This window comes from Sorex araneus, chromosome 6 (genome assembly GCF_027595985.1).
Source record: "Sorex araneus isolate mSorAra2 chromosome 6, mSorAra2.pri, whole genome shotgun sequence".
NCBI classification, from domain to species: domain Eukaryota; kingdom Metazoa; phylum Chordata; class Mammalia; order Eulipotyphla; family Soricidae; genus Sorex; species Sorex araneus.
In genome coordinates, this window is record NC_073307.1 from 118,665,504 (window position 1) to 118,681,270 (window position 15,767).

General features: G+C 41.1%; 1 protein-coding gene and 1 pseudogene across 2 annotated transcripts in view; one reads left to right on the top strand and one right to left on the bottom strand.

Annotated features, from left to right (window-relative positions):
* LOC129405543 (uncharacterized) overlaps positions 1–15,767 on the top strand; it is a 468,293-nt pseudogene that overhangs the window by 334,591 nt on the left and 117,935 nt on the right.
* The window catches only part of PIK3C2A (phosphatidylinositol-4-phosphate 3-kinase catalytic subunit type 2 alpha), a 113,186-nt gene that overhangs the window by 4,868 nt on the left and 92,551 nt on the right, over positions 1–15,767 (bottom strand). Inside the window, exons 24-32 of one of the 2 annotated variants that reach the window (XM_055141271.1) lie at positions 14,642–14,811; positions 14,082–14,238; positions 12,326–12,435; positions 7,915–8,122; positions 4,747–4,871; positions 3,286–3,403; positions 3,127–3,199; positions 2,309–2,418; positions 2,092–2,217 (exon numbers count right to left, since the gene is read on the bottom strand). In XM_055141271.1, the coding sequence (XP_054997246.1) occupies positions 2,092–2,217; positions 2,309–2,418; positions 3,127–3,199; positions 3,286–3,403; positions 4,747–4,871; positions 7,915–8,122; positions 12,326–12,435; positions 14,082–14,238; positions 14,642–14,811 (1,197 nt within the window). Of the gene's footprint in view, positions 1–2,091; positions 2,218–2,308; positions 2,419–3,126; positions 3,200–3,285; positions 3,404–4,746; positions 4,872–4,905; positions 5,481–7,914; positions 8,123–12,325; positions 12,436–14,081; positions 14,239–14,641; positions 14,812–15,767 lie in introns of those variants that run through there. The other variant, XM_055141272.1, reaches the window with a different exon arrangement.

The window sequence follows — 15,767 nt, forward strand, 5'->3', positions numbered from 1 at the left end:
CCAAGCGTGTGGGGAGCAGCCTTGAGCACGGTGGTGGTTGGGTTGTGGAGGTTTTTGGCTGCCGGAGCTGGGTCCCTTGGGGCGGGGAGGGCTCTCACCCGAGCCCTCTGGGGCGGCCAGTGTCCTCAGCACTTATTTTGCATGAGGCTCTGGCACTAGAGCTGGCACCACAAAATAACCAAGTAACACTCGGCTCTGATTTCGGGTGAGGGATGTGGCTCACTGGTAAAGTTCACGTCCAGCACTTCTCCCCATGCGCCATCAAAAACAGTCTGACTGCTTTTGTTCATTTGTTTGTTTTGTTTTCAGGGTTTTTTTTTTTTTTTTTTTTTTTTTTTTTTTGCTTTTTGGGTCACACCCGGCAATGCACAGGGGTTACTCCTGGCTCTGCACTCAGGAATTACTCCTGGCGGTGCTGGGGGACCATATGGGATGCTGAGAGTCAAACCCGGGTCAGTCACATGCAAGGCAAATGCCCTACCTGCTGTTCTATCGCTCCTGCCCCTGTTTTGGCCTTTTGGGTCACTCCCGGCAATGCTCAGGGGTTATTCCTGGCTCTGCACTCAGGAATTACTCCTGGTGGTGCTCAGGGGATCATATGGGATGGCAGGGATTGAACCTGGGATGGCCATGTGCAAGGCAAACGCCCTACCCGCTGTGCTATTGTTCCAATTCCAAGCCCATATGTTGTTGTTGTTTTTTTGCTTTTTGAGTCACACCCAATACTCAGGGGTTACTCCTCCTGGTTCTGCACTCAGGAATTACTCCTGGCAGTGCTCGGGGGACCATATGGGATGCTGGGAATCAAACCCGGGTTGGCTGCGTGCAAGGCAAATATCCTACCTGCTGTGCTATCGCTCCAGCCCCCCAAGCCCATATGTTTTAAGAACAAAAAAAAGGTCCTACATTTAATTTTATTCAAAAGCTTCAATGATACTTTTTGGGAATAACAGCAGTTCATGATAAATGAAAATTTCATATGCCTGTAAAGTTATGAAAAAAATCTTTTTTGATTTTGTTTGGGATTATACCTAGTGGTGCTCGGGGGTTACTCCTGACGTGTTGCCTAGGGGTTGCTATCAGCAGTTCTTAGGGGACCATGTGGAACTGGGGATCAAACCCAGTTCTCCCCTATGCAAAGTATGTCCAGCCGTTTGAGCTACACCCCTGGCCTGATATTTTTCATTTTATTAAGTTTATAGTTGATCAGGTGTAGCAAGAGCACAGTTCCGCGCTAACTGTTCAATCTGATCTATTCTTTACTGCTGCCAGTTCAAGATACATTATTTTAAGAGATATGCTGATAGATTACAACAGATTAGGGAATGATTTTGAAACCACAATCCAGGTAATGAAGGTTTAAGTAATGATGATGTATTTCAGCTTAGGTAGACTACATACACTCTCTGAAACTAATGTATAGGGGGTTAAACACTGAAAGAGTAGCTAAATAATGGCTCCAGGGATGAGTGCATGTTTTATATTTGAGAGTCCTGGATTTAATCTGTGGTATTAATCACGGAGTCCTCTGAACACTGCCAGGTTTGACTCCCACCCCTCCCCATTCCCCAAAAAAGTCAAAAACAGGAAGGAAGGGAGGGAGGGAGGGAGGAAGGGAAGGAAGAGAAAAAGGGAGGGAGGGAGGGAGAGCGGGGAAGGGAAAGGAAAGGAAAGGAGGAGGAAGAAAAGGAAGAAAGAAAAGAGGAGAGTTGGAGAGATATTACAGAGGGTAGGGTGATTGCCTTGCACACAGCTGACCCAATTTGATCTCAGGCACCCCAATATGGTTCCCTGATCACCCCCAGACTAATTCCTGCGAGCAGAGCCAGGACTTACCCCTGAGCATTGCTGTCTGTGGCCCAAAAACCAAACACAAAAGAAATAAATGAAAATAAAAACTGAGCATCTAATAGGTCATGATCCAGTTCTGTATCATTTGGCTAAATACCATGGAGTAGCTACTGATTTACTCTATTAGTGTATTAATTTGTTCTTAAGTATAATGACATTTAAACATGACAACATTTAATGTATAAAACACTTAAAATCTCAAAATGACAAATACAGGACATTTTTAGGATTTTAACATACCATTTCATTGAATGTTGGGTTCCGAGTCTTTCGTGAAATTTTGGTTTTACGTTTGGATGTTTTGTGGGGATCTGGAAGCAGGTATGTTTTGACATATGGATTCGGGTCAGCGCCATCTTCAGTAACCTATAAAAAAAAAAAACCAGTCCCTTAACAGGAATGCTTCCTACCAAGGTAAGTCTTGCCTCTATAATCATCATTATTTGCAATCACTCACAAGATCTTTGATGTGCATCACCATGATGAAAAGAGTGTTATTTCGGTAAGACACAGATAATTTCACTGCTCCTCCTATCTGGCCTGGAGTAGGACTGAAGAGACCCGCACCTGAAACAGAAACAGATCCATCTGCATTTTAACTCGCCTGCAGTGTGGGCCAAGCTGCAAGAAAAGAATTTAGCTTTGGGGGCAGGAGAGACAGTGCAGCAGGCAGGGAACTTGCCTTGCAAGTGGCTAACTCAGGTTTGATCCCTGGCACCCCATATACTACCCCACACCCCACCAGGAGTAATCCCCGAGTGCAGAGCCAGGACTAAGCCCTGAGCACCACTAGGTGTGCCCCCACCACCCCCACTTCAAAAAAGAATTTAGCTTTAATCTCAGGACCATTACATTTGGGGAAAAGAAAAGTAAAGAACCTGGCAAAGATCAGTGCTACAGTCTTAGCCTTTCTGTAATAGCAGTGGTGGGAGTCACAGGGAGGAGGGCTCTTAGGGCCATACAGAATAGAAGGCCAGGTCCGAACCTAGTCTTTTACAGGCAAACTGTGTGGAGGCATGTGTTCGACCACCTGAGCTGTACTCTGGCCCCAGATATAAATTCATTAGTAAACGTACTTTTACTCTGTTGGGAAGACTGTTTATCCAGCAAATGACTAGCTTAGAGAGAATACCCTCCTCTCATTCTCACACACAACAGCCAGTCATTCCTCTGTCACTTTACACTATTCACTGAGAAGTCACAGACTTAACTGCCAGGAAGAACCCATGAACAACAACAACAACAACAACAACAATAATAATAATTTAATCTCACCTGCAGATCTAGCTATTCCTTCAGCTTTCTCATCACGAAGTAAAGGGTGGAAAAAAGTACAAACTAGATCACACTAAGATAGAAGGGGGAAAAAAAGATTAATTAACTTGAATATTATGCAGCAAAAAAAGAATGGTATTTGTTAGTTAGGATAGTCACCTCTGCTACATCTGTTGAGGCACTCATCAAACTCTGCAAATAACTGTTTAACTCAATTTTTCTTTTGGCTGCTACATCTTTTATATGTGTTCTTCCAAGAACCATCCTATTGGGAAAGCTACAAAAGAAAAAAAGGAAGAAATATTCATCTGGGAGTATTTATATAATTAAGTATGACATTCACTTGAAATATACTTTTTTTTTTCTTTTTGGGTCACACCTGGCAATGCACAGGGGTTACTCCTGCTTTGCACTCAGGAATTACTCCTTCCTGGCGGTGCTCAGGGGACCATATGGGATGCTGGGAATCGAACCTGGGTTTGCTGCGTGCAAGGCAAACACCCTACCCGCTGTGCTATTGCTCCAGCCCCTGAAATATACATTTTTATGTACTTAAAATGCAAAAGTGTAGTCTTAATCCAATACAAAGTGATGTTTTTGTGATTTACAAGTACTAGAGAGAAACTAGGTCAAGTATCTTTTTATGAACCTTGTTACAAATTGTACATGATTTTGCTAATAAGCATCTTTTGTGCTTATTTTATCTTAATTCCTCAAAAGATATTATCACACTCACAAAGTAAATTTATGTAGGTCTAATGGCCCAAAGAACCAAAACTCAGGCACAGCTACTGCAGACAACAACCAAATCCATGAATGATGATGTAAGGATAATCTGAGCCTACTTATCTGGTGGCGATACAAAACTGCAGACTGCACACAGAAATAAACATTGGTAGTTACACTTTACTGCTGCCTTACTTTTGAAAATCTAGTCTAAGAATACAAGCAAACTAGACACAGGACATCTAGTGGTCATTAGCTACATTAAAACGAAAGGTTTCCAAAGCATATCATATATAAAACTAGGATTTTGATAAACTCTCAATGATGAGGCTGACTCAGCATTTTGTTTTTCAGAGAAGCTCAATATTGTCATAATAATTAATTTTGACAACAATATAAAATTTGGTTTTTAACAACAGAGCATTAGTACAGCAGTTAAGGCACTTGTCTTGCACACAGCTGACTGGGTTTAATCCCGGGCACCCAGTATGTTCCCCTGAGCTTGCCAGGGGTCATCCCTGAGTGCAGAGCAAGAGTAAGCCTTGGGTTCCGCTGGGTGTGCCCTACCCTTCCACGCCAAAAAAAGAAAGAAAAAACAGATCCAAATTATTACCTGCGGTTCTAATTGTGGTACAGACAACAAATATAAAATTTAAAATAAAATATGAATTTTTTTAAATCCCGTATTTTAAGATCTTGATTATTTGTTTATTCATTCAATAAAACTTTTTTTTCATGTCTAGTATTTTATTTTTCCCTTGTGATACAAGGGAAAGTTAATTCACACATGAACTATAGTCTCTTACTAAATGCGAACAGAAAGCTTTTGACTTACACTTCATAATAAGGATGATTTCCTACAAAATGGATTATTATACAAGGTTGGCAACATACCCTGGAAGCTTCCAGAGAGGGAAAATAATACTGAGCTTATTGTGAAGCTCCTGAAACTCGTCAAATGTCCGGAACACAAACGATGGTTCAAGCTGTCCTTCCCTCAAAATTCGAACTACATAAATCTGAAAGAAAAATAAATTATATCCCAAACACATTAGATTATTATTATAATAAAGTCTTTCCTGACAAAAAAAAATTTATAGCTTCACCATTAAGAGCAGGCCAAGTACTTTTAAATTGATAATACATACATACACACACAATTTATTTATTTATTTATGTTGCTGGTTTGGGGTCACACCTGGAGATGCTCAGGAATTACTCCTGGTGGTGCTTGGGGGACTATGAGGGATGCCAGGGATTGAACCCTGGTCAGCCAGCTGCTAAGCAAACACTCTCCTTGCTGGACTATCACTCAGCCCCTATACCCATGCTCTACACACATGCATTTAATTAGCAATAAGAAACAGAAATGTACGTAATTGTAATTGTATTTATTTATTTTTATTTTAGGGCCACACATGGTGATTCTCAGGGTTGCTCCTGGCTCTGAACTCAACGTTCACACCTGGCGGGTTCGGGGGACCATACACGGTGCCTGGGATTGAACCCAGGTGCGCTGCATACAAGGAAAGCACCGTAGCTGCTGAACTATCACTCCAGTCACTGTAGTCACTGCACACCTTACTGCATTCTAACAGTGATCATAACCACTGTGAGCTATGCAAAAACTGCAAAGTGAAGAATAATTTTATTTTTAGTGGAAAACATGGCTGCATTCAAATACATAAACTTAGTAATTTCTATTAAACACAGAACAAATGTAAAAGAGCAATAGCAAGCAATTTTTATGGTGATGGGTTGAGAGAAAACTATTCTTACTAAATGTTTTAAATCATTGTAAAGTCATAATTCTTTAAACAGCAATGATGCAGAAAATAATCTATATCAATGAAAAACCAGAAATAAATTCAGGTACATTTACAAACTTGGTATATTTATGTGGCATTACAAATCATTAGGATAAAAAATGCACGTTAGCCTGAATGGCCATGATCCCGGAGGTCCACTAATTAATTTCGGAACCCAGTGGCTTCTTGCAGAAATGCCTCTAGACTGTGAACTAAGCTATGGCCCCATGCCGCCCCAGGAGGGGAAAGGTTTTTGTCCCTCAACCTTTCCTTTCATCTGCAGCGGTGGCGTGGCAACCAGCATCTTTTAGAGCCCACGAGACAGAGGTATGAGCTTGCAGTGATGTGACTTCTGGCAGAAATTTCTCTGGACTTAGTTACTAAAATACCAAAAATCCAAAACCACATGGCCACAACAGCAGCCACGTGACCTCATATGCTCTTCATTCACAGCAATGGAAAACAAATTATCATATGGTGCCTTTTCTGCAGGTCTGATTCTTGGGGGAAAATTCCAAATAATATAGTGAATTTTCTGTAGAAATATTGAACGTAATCGAAGTAAAGAGAGAGTAAAGTGAAAATCATCAGCCACACAGGCGGGTGTGGGTGGGATGGGAGATATACTGAGGTTCTTGGTGGTGGAACATGTGCACTGGTGAAGGGATGGGTATTTGATCATTGTATGACCGAGACTTAAACCTGAAAGCTTTGTAACTTTTCTCATGGTGACTCAATTAAAAAAAATGCACTTTATAATAAAAGGTAATAGAATAAAATATTCAACACAAATTACTAATAACAGATTAAAACAAAAGGAATACTGAAGTAACTGCTGAAAATCTTTGCTTGTTTTATATAGTGTTTGGTTCACACTCAGCAGTGCTCAAGGCTTACTCCTGACTCTGTGCTCAAGATCACTCCCAGTGGGGCTTGGGGAATCATATGGGGTGCCAGGGATCCAACCCAGGCTGGCTGTGTGCAAGGAAAATGCTGTTCTATTATACTCCAACTCCTAAAAATCTATTAATGTCAAAAATTTGAAGATGAATAGTACTGGAAAGCACTATCCAACAAAACAATTAGTACAAAGATGGAAATTTACAGCAAAAAAGAATAAAAAAGGGGGCCGGAGCGATAGCACAGTGGGTAGGGCGTTTGCCTTGCACGCGGCCGACCCGGGTTCGATCCCTGGCATCCCATATGGTCCCCCAAGCACTGCCAGGAGCAATTCCTGAGTGCAAAGCCAGGAGTAACCCTGAGCATTGCTGGGTGTGACCCAAAAAGCAAAAAAAAAAAAAAAGAATAAAAAAGCTGCTAATAACACAATGAGAGAACTGACACACAGCTGAGGGGAGTGGAGGGTAGGGGCTGGGAGACAGTACCGTGGCTAGGGCGCCTGACTTGCATGCAGCCCACCAGAGTCAGTCCCCAGCACCACACATGGTCTCCCCACACTCCTGGCAGTGTTGGAAAACAGAGTTAGGAGTAAGCTCTTGGTACTTCTAGATGTGGACCAAGAACATAGAGACTAAAAGACAAACAAACAAACAAACAAATAAACTCAGTGTGGGGAGGGGGCAGATGAAAGGAAGGGGTGTTGGGGTCCTTCAGGAAGACAGGTGGGAACACTGGTGATGGGTGTAATTATGTATATGAGAAACCATCATTAACAGTGTTGTAAATCACAAAACCTCAATTAATTAAAATAAAAAAGTTGGTTTTGTGTGTGTGTTGTTTTGGGGCCATATCTAGTGACATATAGGAGTTACTCTTGGCTCTGTACTCAGCAATTATTCTGGTGGTGCTCAGATGCCGGAAACCATACCTGGTTGGATGCGTGCATGGCAAGTGTCCTATTTCCTGTAGGCGCCTTTGGCCCCTCATTCAATAAAAAAAGTTTTTTTAAAAGTTACTAATAATATGATACACTGGGGTTGCACATACTAAAAAAGTCTTGCTTTTGTCCAGATACTAACTTCATGACTGTGTTTGTTACATTACAGTATTTCACTTGTGGAAAGCAGAACAAGAAATTAGATTTTTTCTTCTTATGCTACTTTATTTGTTGAATTTGTTACAATGAACAAGCTTTACCTTTGAGATTAATAATAAACTGAAAACAGATAATAAAATGGCAGAATATCATCCTGTCGTCATAATTTGAGAGTAAATTTAGAATATCAACCGCCCCCCCAAAATTTAGAAATGCAAGGAGTATAAAAGGAAAACAATATTACAGAGACAAACTTACATAATGTTTATCTGGATTGTATTTCTTATGGTAAGTGAAAACAGAGACTTCCTTGATTCGACCATCTTGTCTAAAGGAGAATGTTTTTGGTGAAAATGAAAGAATGGGTTCATCATTGGAAGGAAGACCAGAAAAACGCAATTGAGCAAGGTTGTGAATGAAGAAGTTAAACTTTGTGGCAATGCTTCCCAAACTGGACTCAATCAACCTACAAAATGATAAGAACATATGTTAATAGTAAATGTTCATATGCAATTAAGTCTTAACTGAGGACAAAAAACAATTTCATAACTTTTAAAATAAAAAGCAGAGTATCATTTTTACAAAGTTCATTCTGTAAGTTGTTTTTGTTGTATGAGTTTGTTCTCTAAATCCGAAACCTGTAGGGGCTGGAGCGATGGAACAGCAGGTAGGGCATTTGCCTTGCTCACAGGCAACCCAGGTTCAATCTCTAGCATCCCATAGGGTCCCCCGGGCACCGCCAGGAGTGAATCCGGAGTGCAGAGCCAGGAGTAACCTGAGCATCACCACATGTGGCCCAAAAGCAAAACCTAAAAACAAAACCTGGGGCTGGAGCAATAGCACAGTGGGTAGGGCATTTGCTTTGCACACAGCCGACCTGGGCTGCCAGGAGTAATTCCTGAATGCATGAACCAGGAATAACCCCTGTGCATCGCCAGGTGTGACCCAAAAAGCAAAACAAACAAACAAAAAAACTGATGAAATGTCTCACTTAATAAAAGATTTCATTCCAAAAATATAGCCTGTGGGGCTATATTGCTGTGTGTGACCCAAAAAATAAAAAAATAAAAAACAAAAATGTAGCCTGTTCTGCTCCATCCCATTATCTTTTCAAGAAATGATGCTCGTTTTCCTTGAGTGCAATGATGGATTAGTATAAAGCCAACAAGATGATTTATAATTTTATCCCCAGTAATTAACAAGCTAGATGATAACAGGTAGAAAAGAAAGCATCTGAAGTAATTCAAACAGGACTAGAGAGAATACAATGGTTAAGGCACTTGCCTTACATGCTGCAAACCCCAGTAAGATCCCTGCACCACAAATGGTCCTCTGAGCCCCTCTAGGAGTCATTTCTGAGCATAGAGCCAAGAATAGCACCTGAACATTGCCAGGTGTGGTTGAAAACCCAAAACGAAACAAACCAATGCAAAATAACAACAGCAGCAGCAACAAAACTATCCTTGTTTTGTTGCTCAAAAATCAAACCAACTCAGTATAACAATAGCAACAAACACAACAGCAAACTAGTTACCAGATTCCTTCCTTAAATATGCAAAATTTGACTGAGTTGGTACTCTGAGTTCTGAGGTTATTTACAGCCAGGGATGGATCTCAGGTGTCCTGCATGCAAATGTGTCTTTTGAGCTATCTCCTGGGCCCTTTTAACTGGCATTTTGATGGGGAGGTTGGTGGGGATAAATTTGGAAGGAAGATGAGGATAAAATATTTTAGACAAGCAAAAGAAACAGGGTTAAAGAACCCACAAAGAGCTAAGGAATTTAAAAAGTGAAGTAAAAATATGAGATAAAAGCTCAGGTAATACTGCACATGTCTAGCATGAGTTCAATTCCTAGCCCTCAGCACTGCTGGGTATAGTCCGAGTGTCCCCTTCTACCACCCCCAGGAAAATGGGAGAGAAAAAAAAAGAAAAAGGAGGGAAAGGAGAGAGCAGAGGGGAGAGATGGTGAAGGGAGAGGAAAGGAAAAAGCTACTGGTCCAAACGCTGTCTGGAGTGGACCCCTAAGAACAAAAAACTTGGGCCAAGAGACAGTCTAGCAGGAAAAGCATTTGCCGTGCACACAGACAAGCCATATGGGCCCTGAGGCCCCGCCAGGAGTGATCCCTAAGAGCAAGAGCTCTGTCAGGTGTGACTCAAACAAACCAAAACCAACCAAACAAAAATAACCCCCAGAATAAAACACTTAAAATTATTTATAATTTTATTTAATTCATGTCTATAAAAAAGATAACTTCTGAAAAACACTTTACAAACTTATTAACTTACAATTTTGTGGAATTTTGGGAGTTTAGTTTTATCAACCATATGTGTGCAGGTATCACCACCTCCACAAAAAAGAAAAAGAAAAAAGGATTTCTTTCCCATCTGTGGGATATAAAAGGAACACAGCAAAAAAAAAAAAAAAAAAAAACCAACAATAAATGGTCCTAGTCACAGAACTGGGGATTTTGTCTACAGAACTGACCTGTTGGAGTGGGGCTGGGAGGGGGCCGAGAGACCCTGGTGGGGGGAGGGGGAAGAGGCTCTAGAACTAGATCTGGTATTGGAATGATGAATGCCTGAAAAGTATAAACAGTACTGTAAATCCCAGGACCTCAATAACAATTTTTTTAAAAAAGTAAACGACAAAGAAAAATTTTAAAGAGAGAAGAAATGTGCCAAGGAGACAGTACAGGTTAAGGCACTTGCCTTGCACGGAGCCAAGGCATCCGTATTGCATCCCGTCCCATCAGGAGTGATCCCGAAGCTCAGAGCCCAGAGTAAACTCGAGGCACAGCTGGGTATGGCCTGAAACCTCCCAGACTCTTCCCCACAAAAGAGAAATAAGAACCTCACTTTTTTATTTTTGCCTTGTTATTGGATGAACTGCTTACACAGCCTTCTCTCCACCAATTGCCGTGTTAAGACGCCGATTATGGGGCTTTTATGGAGGCCAAGCCTAGGTCCAACAGGATCAGTGTCCTTGCGAGAGACTGGAGAGCTCAGGCTTACCTCCTCTCTCCCTCCCCACCGGCACGTGTGGTGAGAGCGGGGAGAGACCTGTTTGCAAGCTGCGCTCTCACCAGAAAGGGACTCAGCACTGCTTGGACTTTCCAGCCTCCAGATCTGAGAAAATTAGTTTCCGTTGTTTAAGGCAATCTGTCTATGGTATTTTGTTATGGTAGTCCTGACTAACATATGCCTGCAATGCAGTTTTGCCGAGGGGAGCCAAGGAATCTCTTCTGAAAATCCAAATAAAGCTCATCAACACCAAAATTATCAGGATTAGTTTGCAAACTTATACAAGTCGACTTCCTTCGATTCAATTCAGCCCAGCTGAGACTAGGCAAGTTCTGTTCAATGTTTTATGACTGTTCCCCACCAACAGGAGTTAAGTCAAGAAAAAAGAAAAAAAGAGAGAAAAAGTATTGGCTCAAATATTGGCCCTATTTTGCCATTACAATGATGGAGTAGCCAAGCTAGTCACTAAACTTTTAGGATATTTTTGCCAGAAGATCTAAAACAAATACCTTTGTTTCTAAAACAAAAAAGACTAATTGAAAGGCCAACCTTTTGTATATGCATTTTAAATATTACTTATAATAATAATAATTTACTATATAGTAATAGAGCAGTGTCCCATCTTGTTTTTCTCTTTTAATTAGTTTTGGGACCATACCCAGTGATGCTCAAGGACCATTCACAGTGGGAGGTTTCAAACCAGGATAAACCACAAAAAAATGCAAGTGCCTTACCCACTGTACTATTTTTCCAGCTCTCTGGCCTTCCCCTGCTGTTTGATGTTTTAAGCACCTAAAATTATTATCTTGCCCCCACGCCTTGGAGGGGATGGGCTCCAGCTTCCCTCCCCACCCTGAGCAGAGCTCCCCTCGGCCGAAGACCACCAGAACCTAGCTGCAGCCATGCTGGAGGCTCCTCTCTACACGTTCGAACAGGCTTCATACATGAAGGTACCGGCAGAGGAAACCAGGTGTGTGTGATTCCATCAATGGCCAACATCCAGAGAGAGACTTAAAAGCAAGCTCTCAGAAGTGCGAGGCCCATATCTTTAGCCTACTTCTCCCTCTGGGAGAAACTGGCAATCTTCTGAGAGTTTCCTGCCCCCATGGGACAGCCTTGCAAGCTTCCCATGGTGTATTCATATGCAAAATCCAGTAACAAGCTGGATCTCATTTCCCTGACCCTGAAGAGCCCCCAGTGCAACATCATTGGGAGGGCCGAGTTGAAATAGACTTCTAAGATCTCAGGGAAAGGACGAAATGAGATGTTACTGAGTCCGCCCGAGAAATCGGTGATTAACGGGATATTGTGATTGTGATTGTGTGATAAAAAAAACTGATTAGTACATATTTTAGGGGAAGAAAATTTTTGTAGTTGGCCCTGTAAAAGACACATTTTACAGAAACAGTTTGTGAATGAGATGCTTATAATTGAAATATCTACTAAATCTTGAGATTACATTTTGAGACAAATGTGTTTTAAAATGTGCTGCTATAAGTATATTTATTCAATATATAAATTTTGTGACACAATATTAGTAAATAGAGGGCTGTCACTTTTTCCTATAATCAAAATTCTGTCACATGGCATTTATTTGAAATAAGGAAAGGTAATATAATTTCTCTAATATATTAAAATATGCCTTACCTGGTAAAGAAAATTGTAGCTTCTGCATCTGTAGTTTGTGGCTGAAGGGCATCTCTAACATATTTCAAATCTTGAATACTTGTAAGTTCTGGTAATCCTGAAGGAATCATCTATAGACAGCGAAAGCATGTCTGAGTTACAAAATTTCTTAAGCTCTAACCGTTACTTCTCCCCTAAAAGATGGCCAAGTAATCAGAACTAAGAATTAAAACAAAAACAGTTAACAGTTTTGAAGAGCTTGTGAAAAGTTTTAGAGTTGTTTATTTAAATTTTTTTTTTTTGGAAGAAAAACAGATTTTATTTGGAGGTTCTGAAGGGAAGGAGGGAGAGAAAATGGGAGAGAGTGGAAATAACATGCTCAAGAGAGAACGCAGACTTCTCCAAGGGCAGAGAAAGCCCCTACACACATCCCAGCATTAGACAGGAAGGCATGAAAGTACACATCTCAAGACGGAGATGCGGGTGACACATGTGCTCAGGCACCACATGTGCTCGGCCACACAGGCCCAAGCAGCACATGGGCTCAGGCATCAGCATATGCGCCTAATTATTTTTTTTACGTGATCCAATGAATGATAAAATCAAAGTCAAGGAAATCAATTGCAAAAAGTCATAAAACCAGTTTAAGGACTAAGCTGTGAACCAGACCTTTCACCTGGTTTTCATTCCTCCTTTTTCCATGAATTTTCAAAAACCAATGATGGCTTTGGCTTGACCTCTCTGGTATTCGGGTCACACTCAGCAATGCGTGGGGTTGTTTGGGCAACCGCATGGGTCACAGGATCACCTGGACCTAGGGCCCCTTGTCCAACGAGTATGCACACTATACTCTGAGCGATCTCTCTGAACCTCATTTTCACATCTTGCTTAATACACACTCAGGTAAGCACAGATAAGCACATCTTAAGTGGACAGTTGAACAAACGGTCACAATCTAAACACACCAAGATTAAGACTAAAACCACTGACCAGCATCCATGTGACCCCCTCGGAACCTTTTTTACTTACTCTAATACCGCATACCCAGGCAAACTATTCTAGTGACATAAAGATTATTAAGTCTGGCACTTTTCACATCACAACTTTTTAAATAACTCAGTAGTAATTTATCTGCATCTGAAATTATAGTCAATTTTATCTCTGAATCAGAAGATACCCCTTTAAAAAAAAAAAAGAAGATAACCCTTAAAAAAGTGAAACACAGGGGCTGGAGCGATAGCACAACGGGTAGGGTGTTTGCCTTGAACGCGGCCAACCCGGGTTTGATCCCCAGCATCCCATATGGTCCCCTGAGCACCGCCAGGAGTACCTCCTGAGTGCAAAAGCCAGGAGTAACCCCTGTGCATCGCCAGGTGAGACCCAAAAAGCAAAAAAAAAAAAAAAAAAAAAAAGTGAAACACAGGGGGCTGGAGCAATAGCAGAGCAGGCAGGGTGTTTGCCTTGTACGCGGCAGGCTCGGGTTCAATTCCCAGCATCTCATATGGTCCCCTGAGCACCGCCAGGAGTGACTCCTGAGTGCAGAGCCAGGAATAACCCCTGTGCATCACACAAAAAGAAAAAAACAAAGATAAAAAGTGAAACACAGGCTGGAGAGAGAGTTCAGGGAGTCAGAACACATAACTGGCACACAGGTTTGGTTACGTGCACCTTGAGGTCTGCAAATACCGCTAGGGATGACCCCCAAACAAAGAAGTTGAAACAGAAGCATTAATTAATAAAATTAAGTGTTTTTTTTTTTTTTAAAGAATATGCTTACCAGTGAAAGGAGGTTAAGAAAGAGGTTTGTCTGTTTTCTTATCAAGTTGTAGGCCTGACAGCAGAGGTCGACAAACAACTGGAAACGAATGGTAGGCTTTTCACCCCCATTGATGACGTATGCCATATCAGAGGTCAGTACGAATGGAGCCCGATCCCTAGTTAAAAAGAAAATCATACAAACTACTGTCACAAAAAATATTAAAATAATTTTATTGCCTTACACAGTTATCAAATCAAGCTACCTTAGCTATAGCAATTTCCAGTAAAGAAGTTTAAGATCAAACAGTTCTGAATTAGCATAATTCTTAAAAATCCACTTTTTTTTAACAGAAAGCAATCATAATCTTATTATTTCAATAAAATGCTTTTCTCAACACACACAGAGATGCAGAACAGGTATAACCATATACAAAAAAGACTGTGCACACTGTTATTTTACAAACGGGACAGGTACCATTCAGATAAAATGCTTTAAATAATTTCAACCAAAGTCATGCATGATCTTGTTCTTGTTTGCCTCATGATAAAGTCATTTCTTGTGGGTATGAATATTAGTACCTTTTGAAGCTACCAAACATCTGTGCATGGCCCAAAAACTTCCCAAAGTCAATGTGGAACATGTGTCCTGTGCTTCGAAGCATGATATTGTCATTGTGTCGATCACAGATGCCTAAAACATAGGTGGCTACACAGCACCCAGCACAAGAATAGATAAAATTCTCAGATGCCTGTAATACAAAACATAAAAATTTTTAGAAAAATTGTCTAAAGGAGGCAGAGTTTATAAAAATAAAACTTTAATTCAACATTTTCTGAAAACACTATTGCAATCATTATTCTCAAAAGCTATGAAGGTTTTGTAATAAAGTCAATATTGTTTAATTTCAGTAATGAAGAACCCATTCTAAAGGTGGCCACATTGTTCCTTCTCTCTAGTCTCTACCAGGAAGGGATTGTGCAGGTCCTATTAAGTTTAGGCAGCCTTTTTCACTTGTTTTGCTTTTGGTGTGTTTTTTTTTGGTGGGGGGGCTATACCTTGTGGTGCTCTGGGTTGACTCGTGGCTCTGTGCTCAGGCACAGCGCAGGAGAACATATGGGTACTGCGTGCAAGGAAAGCACCCTGCCTGTTGTACTATCCCTCCAGACCCACAGGTAGCCTTTAAATAGCTTTCAGGTATTATCTCTAAGGACCCCTGTTTCTCAGAGGCTCTGTGATGACCTCAAATGGTAATATAGAGAAAAACATTAAACTGAATAAATTTAAATATTTCTGGAGGGGTGGCCGGGAGGAAAGGTATAAGAAACTCAGCTTCAAGTATGCAGTATACAATTCATGTATTCTGTTCCCCCCTTAGAGACTCCTTACACATCTCTACAAGTTTCTCAAGACTGGAAGCCTTTTCATTCATAATGGCCTCAAAATATTACTTAAGCATTATAATAGCAAATGTCTACACAGCACTCATCACAAATTAGACATCACTCTCCATACACAAATGTGTGTGTGTGTGTGTGGGGGGGTGTATGTATCAACTCATTAAAAAATAAAACCTCACAGCAGGGTCAGAGCAATGGTATAGCAGGGAGGGTGCTTGCCCTGCATGTGGCCATCCTAGTCCTGATCACATATGGTCACCACACTTGGTCTCCCAGGTTCCACTGGGAGTGATTACTGAGTGCAGAG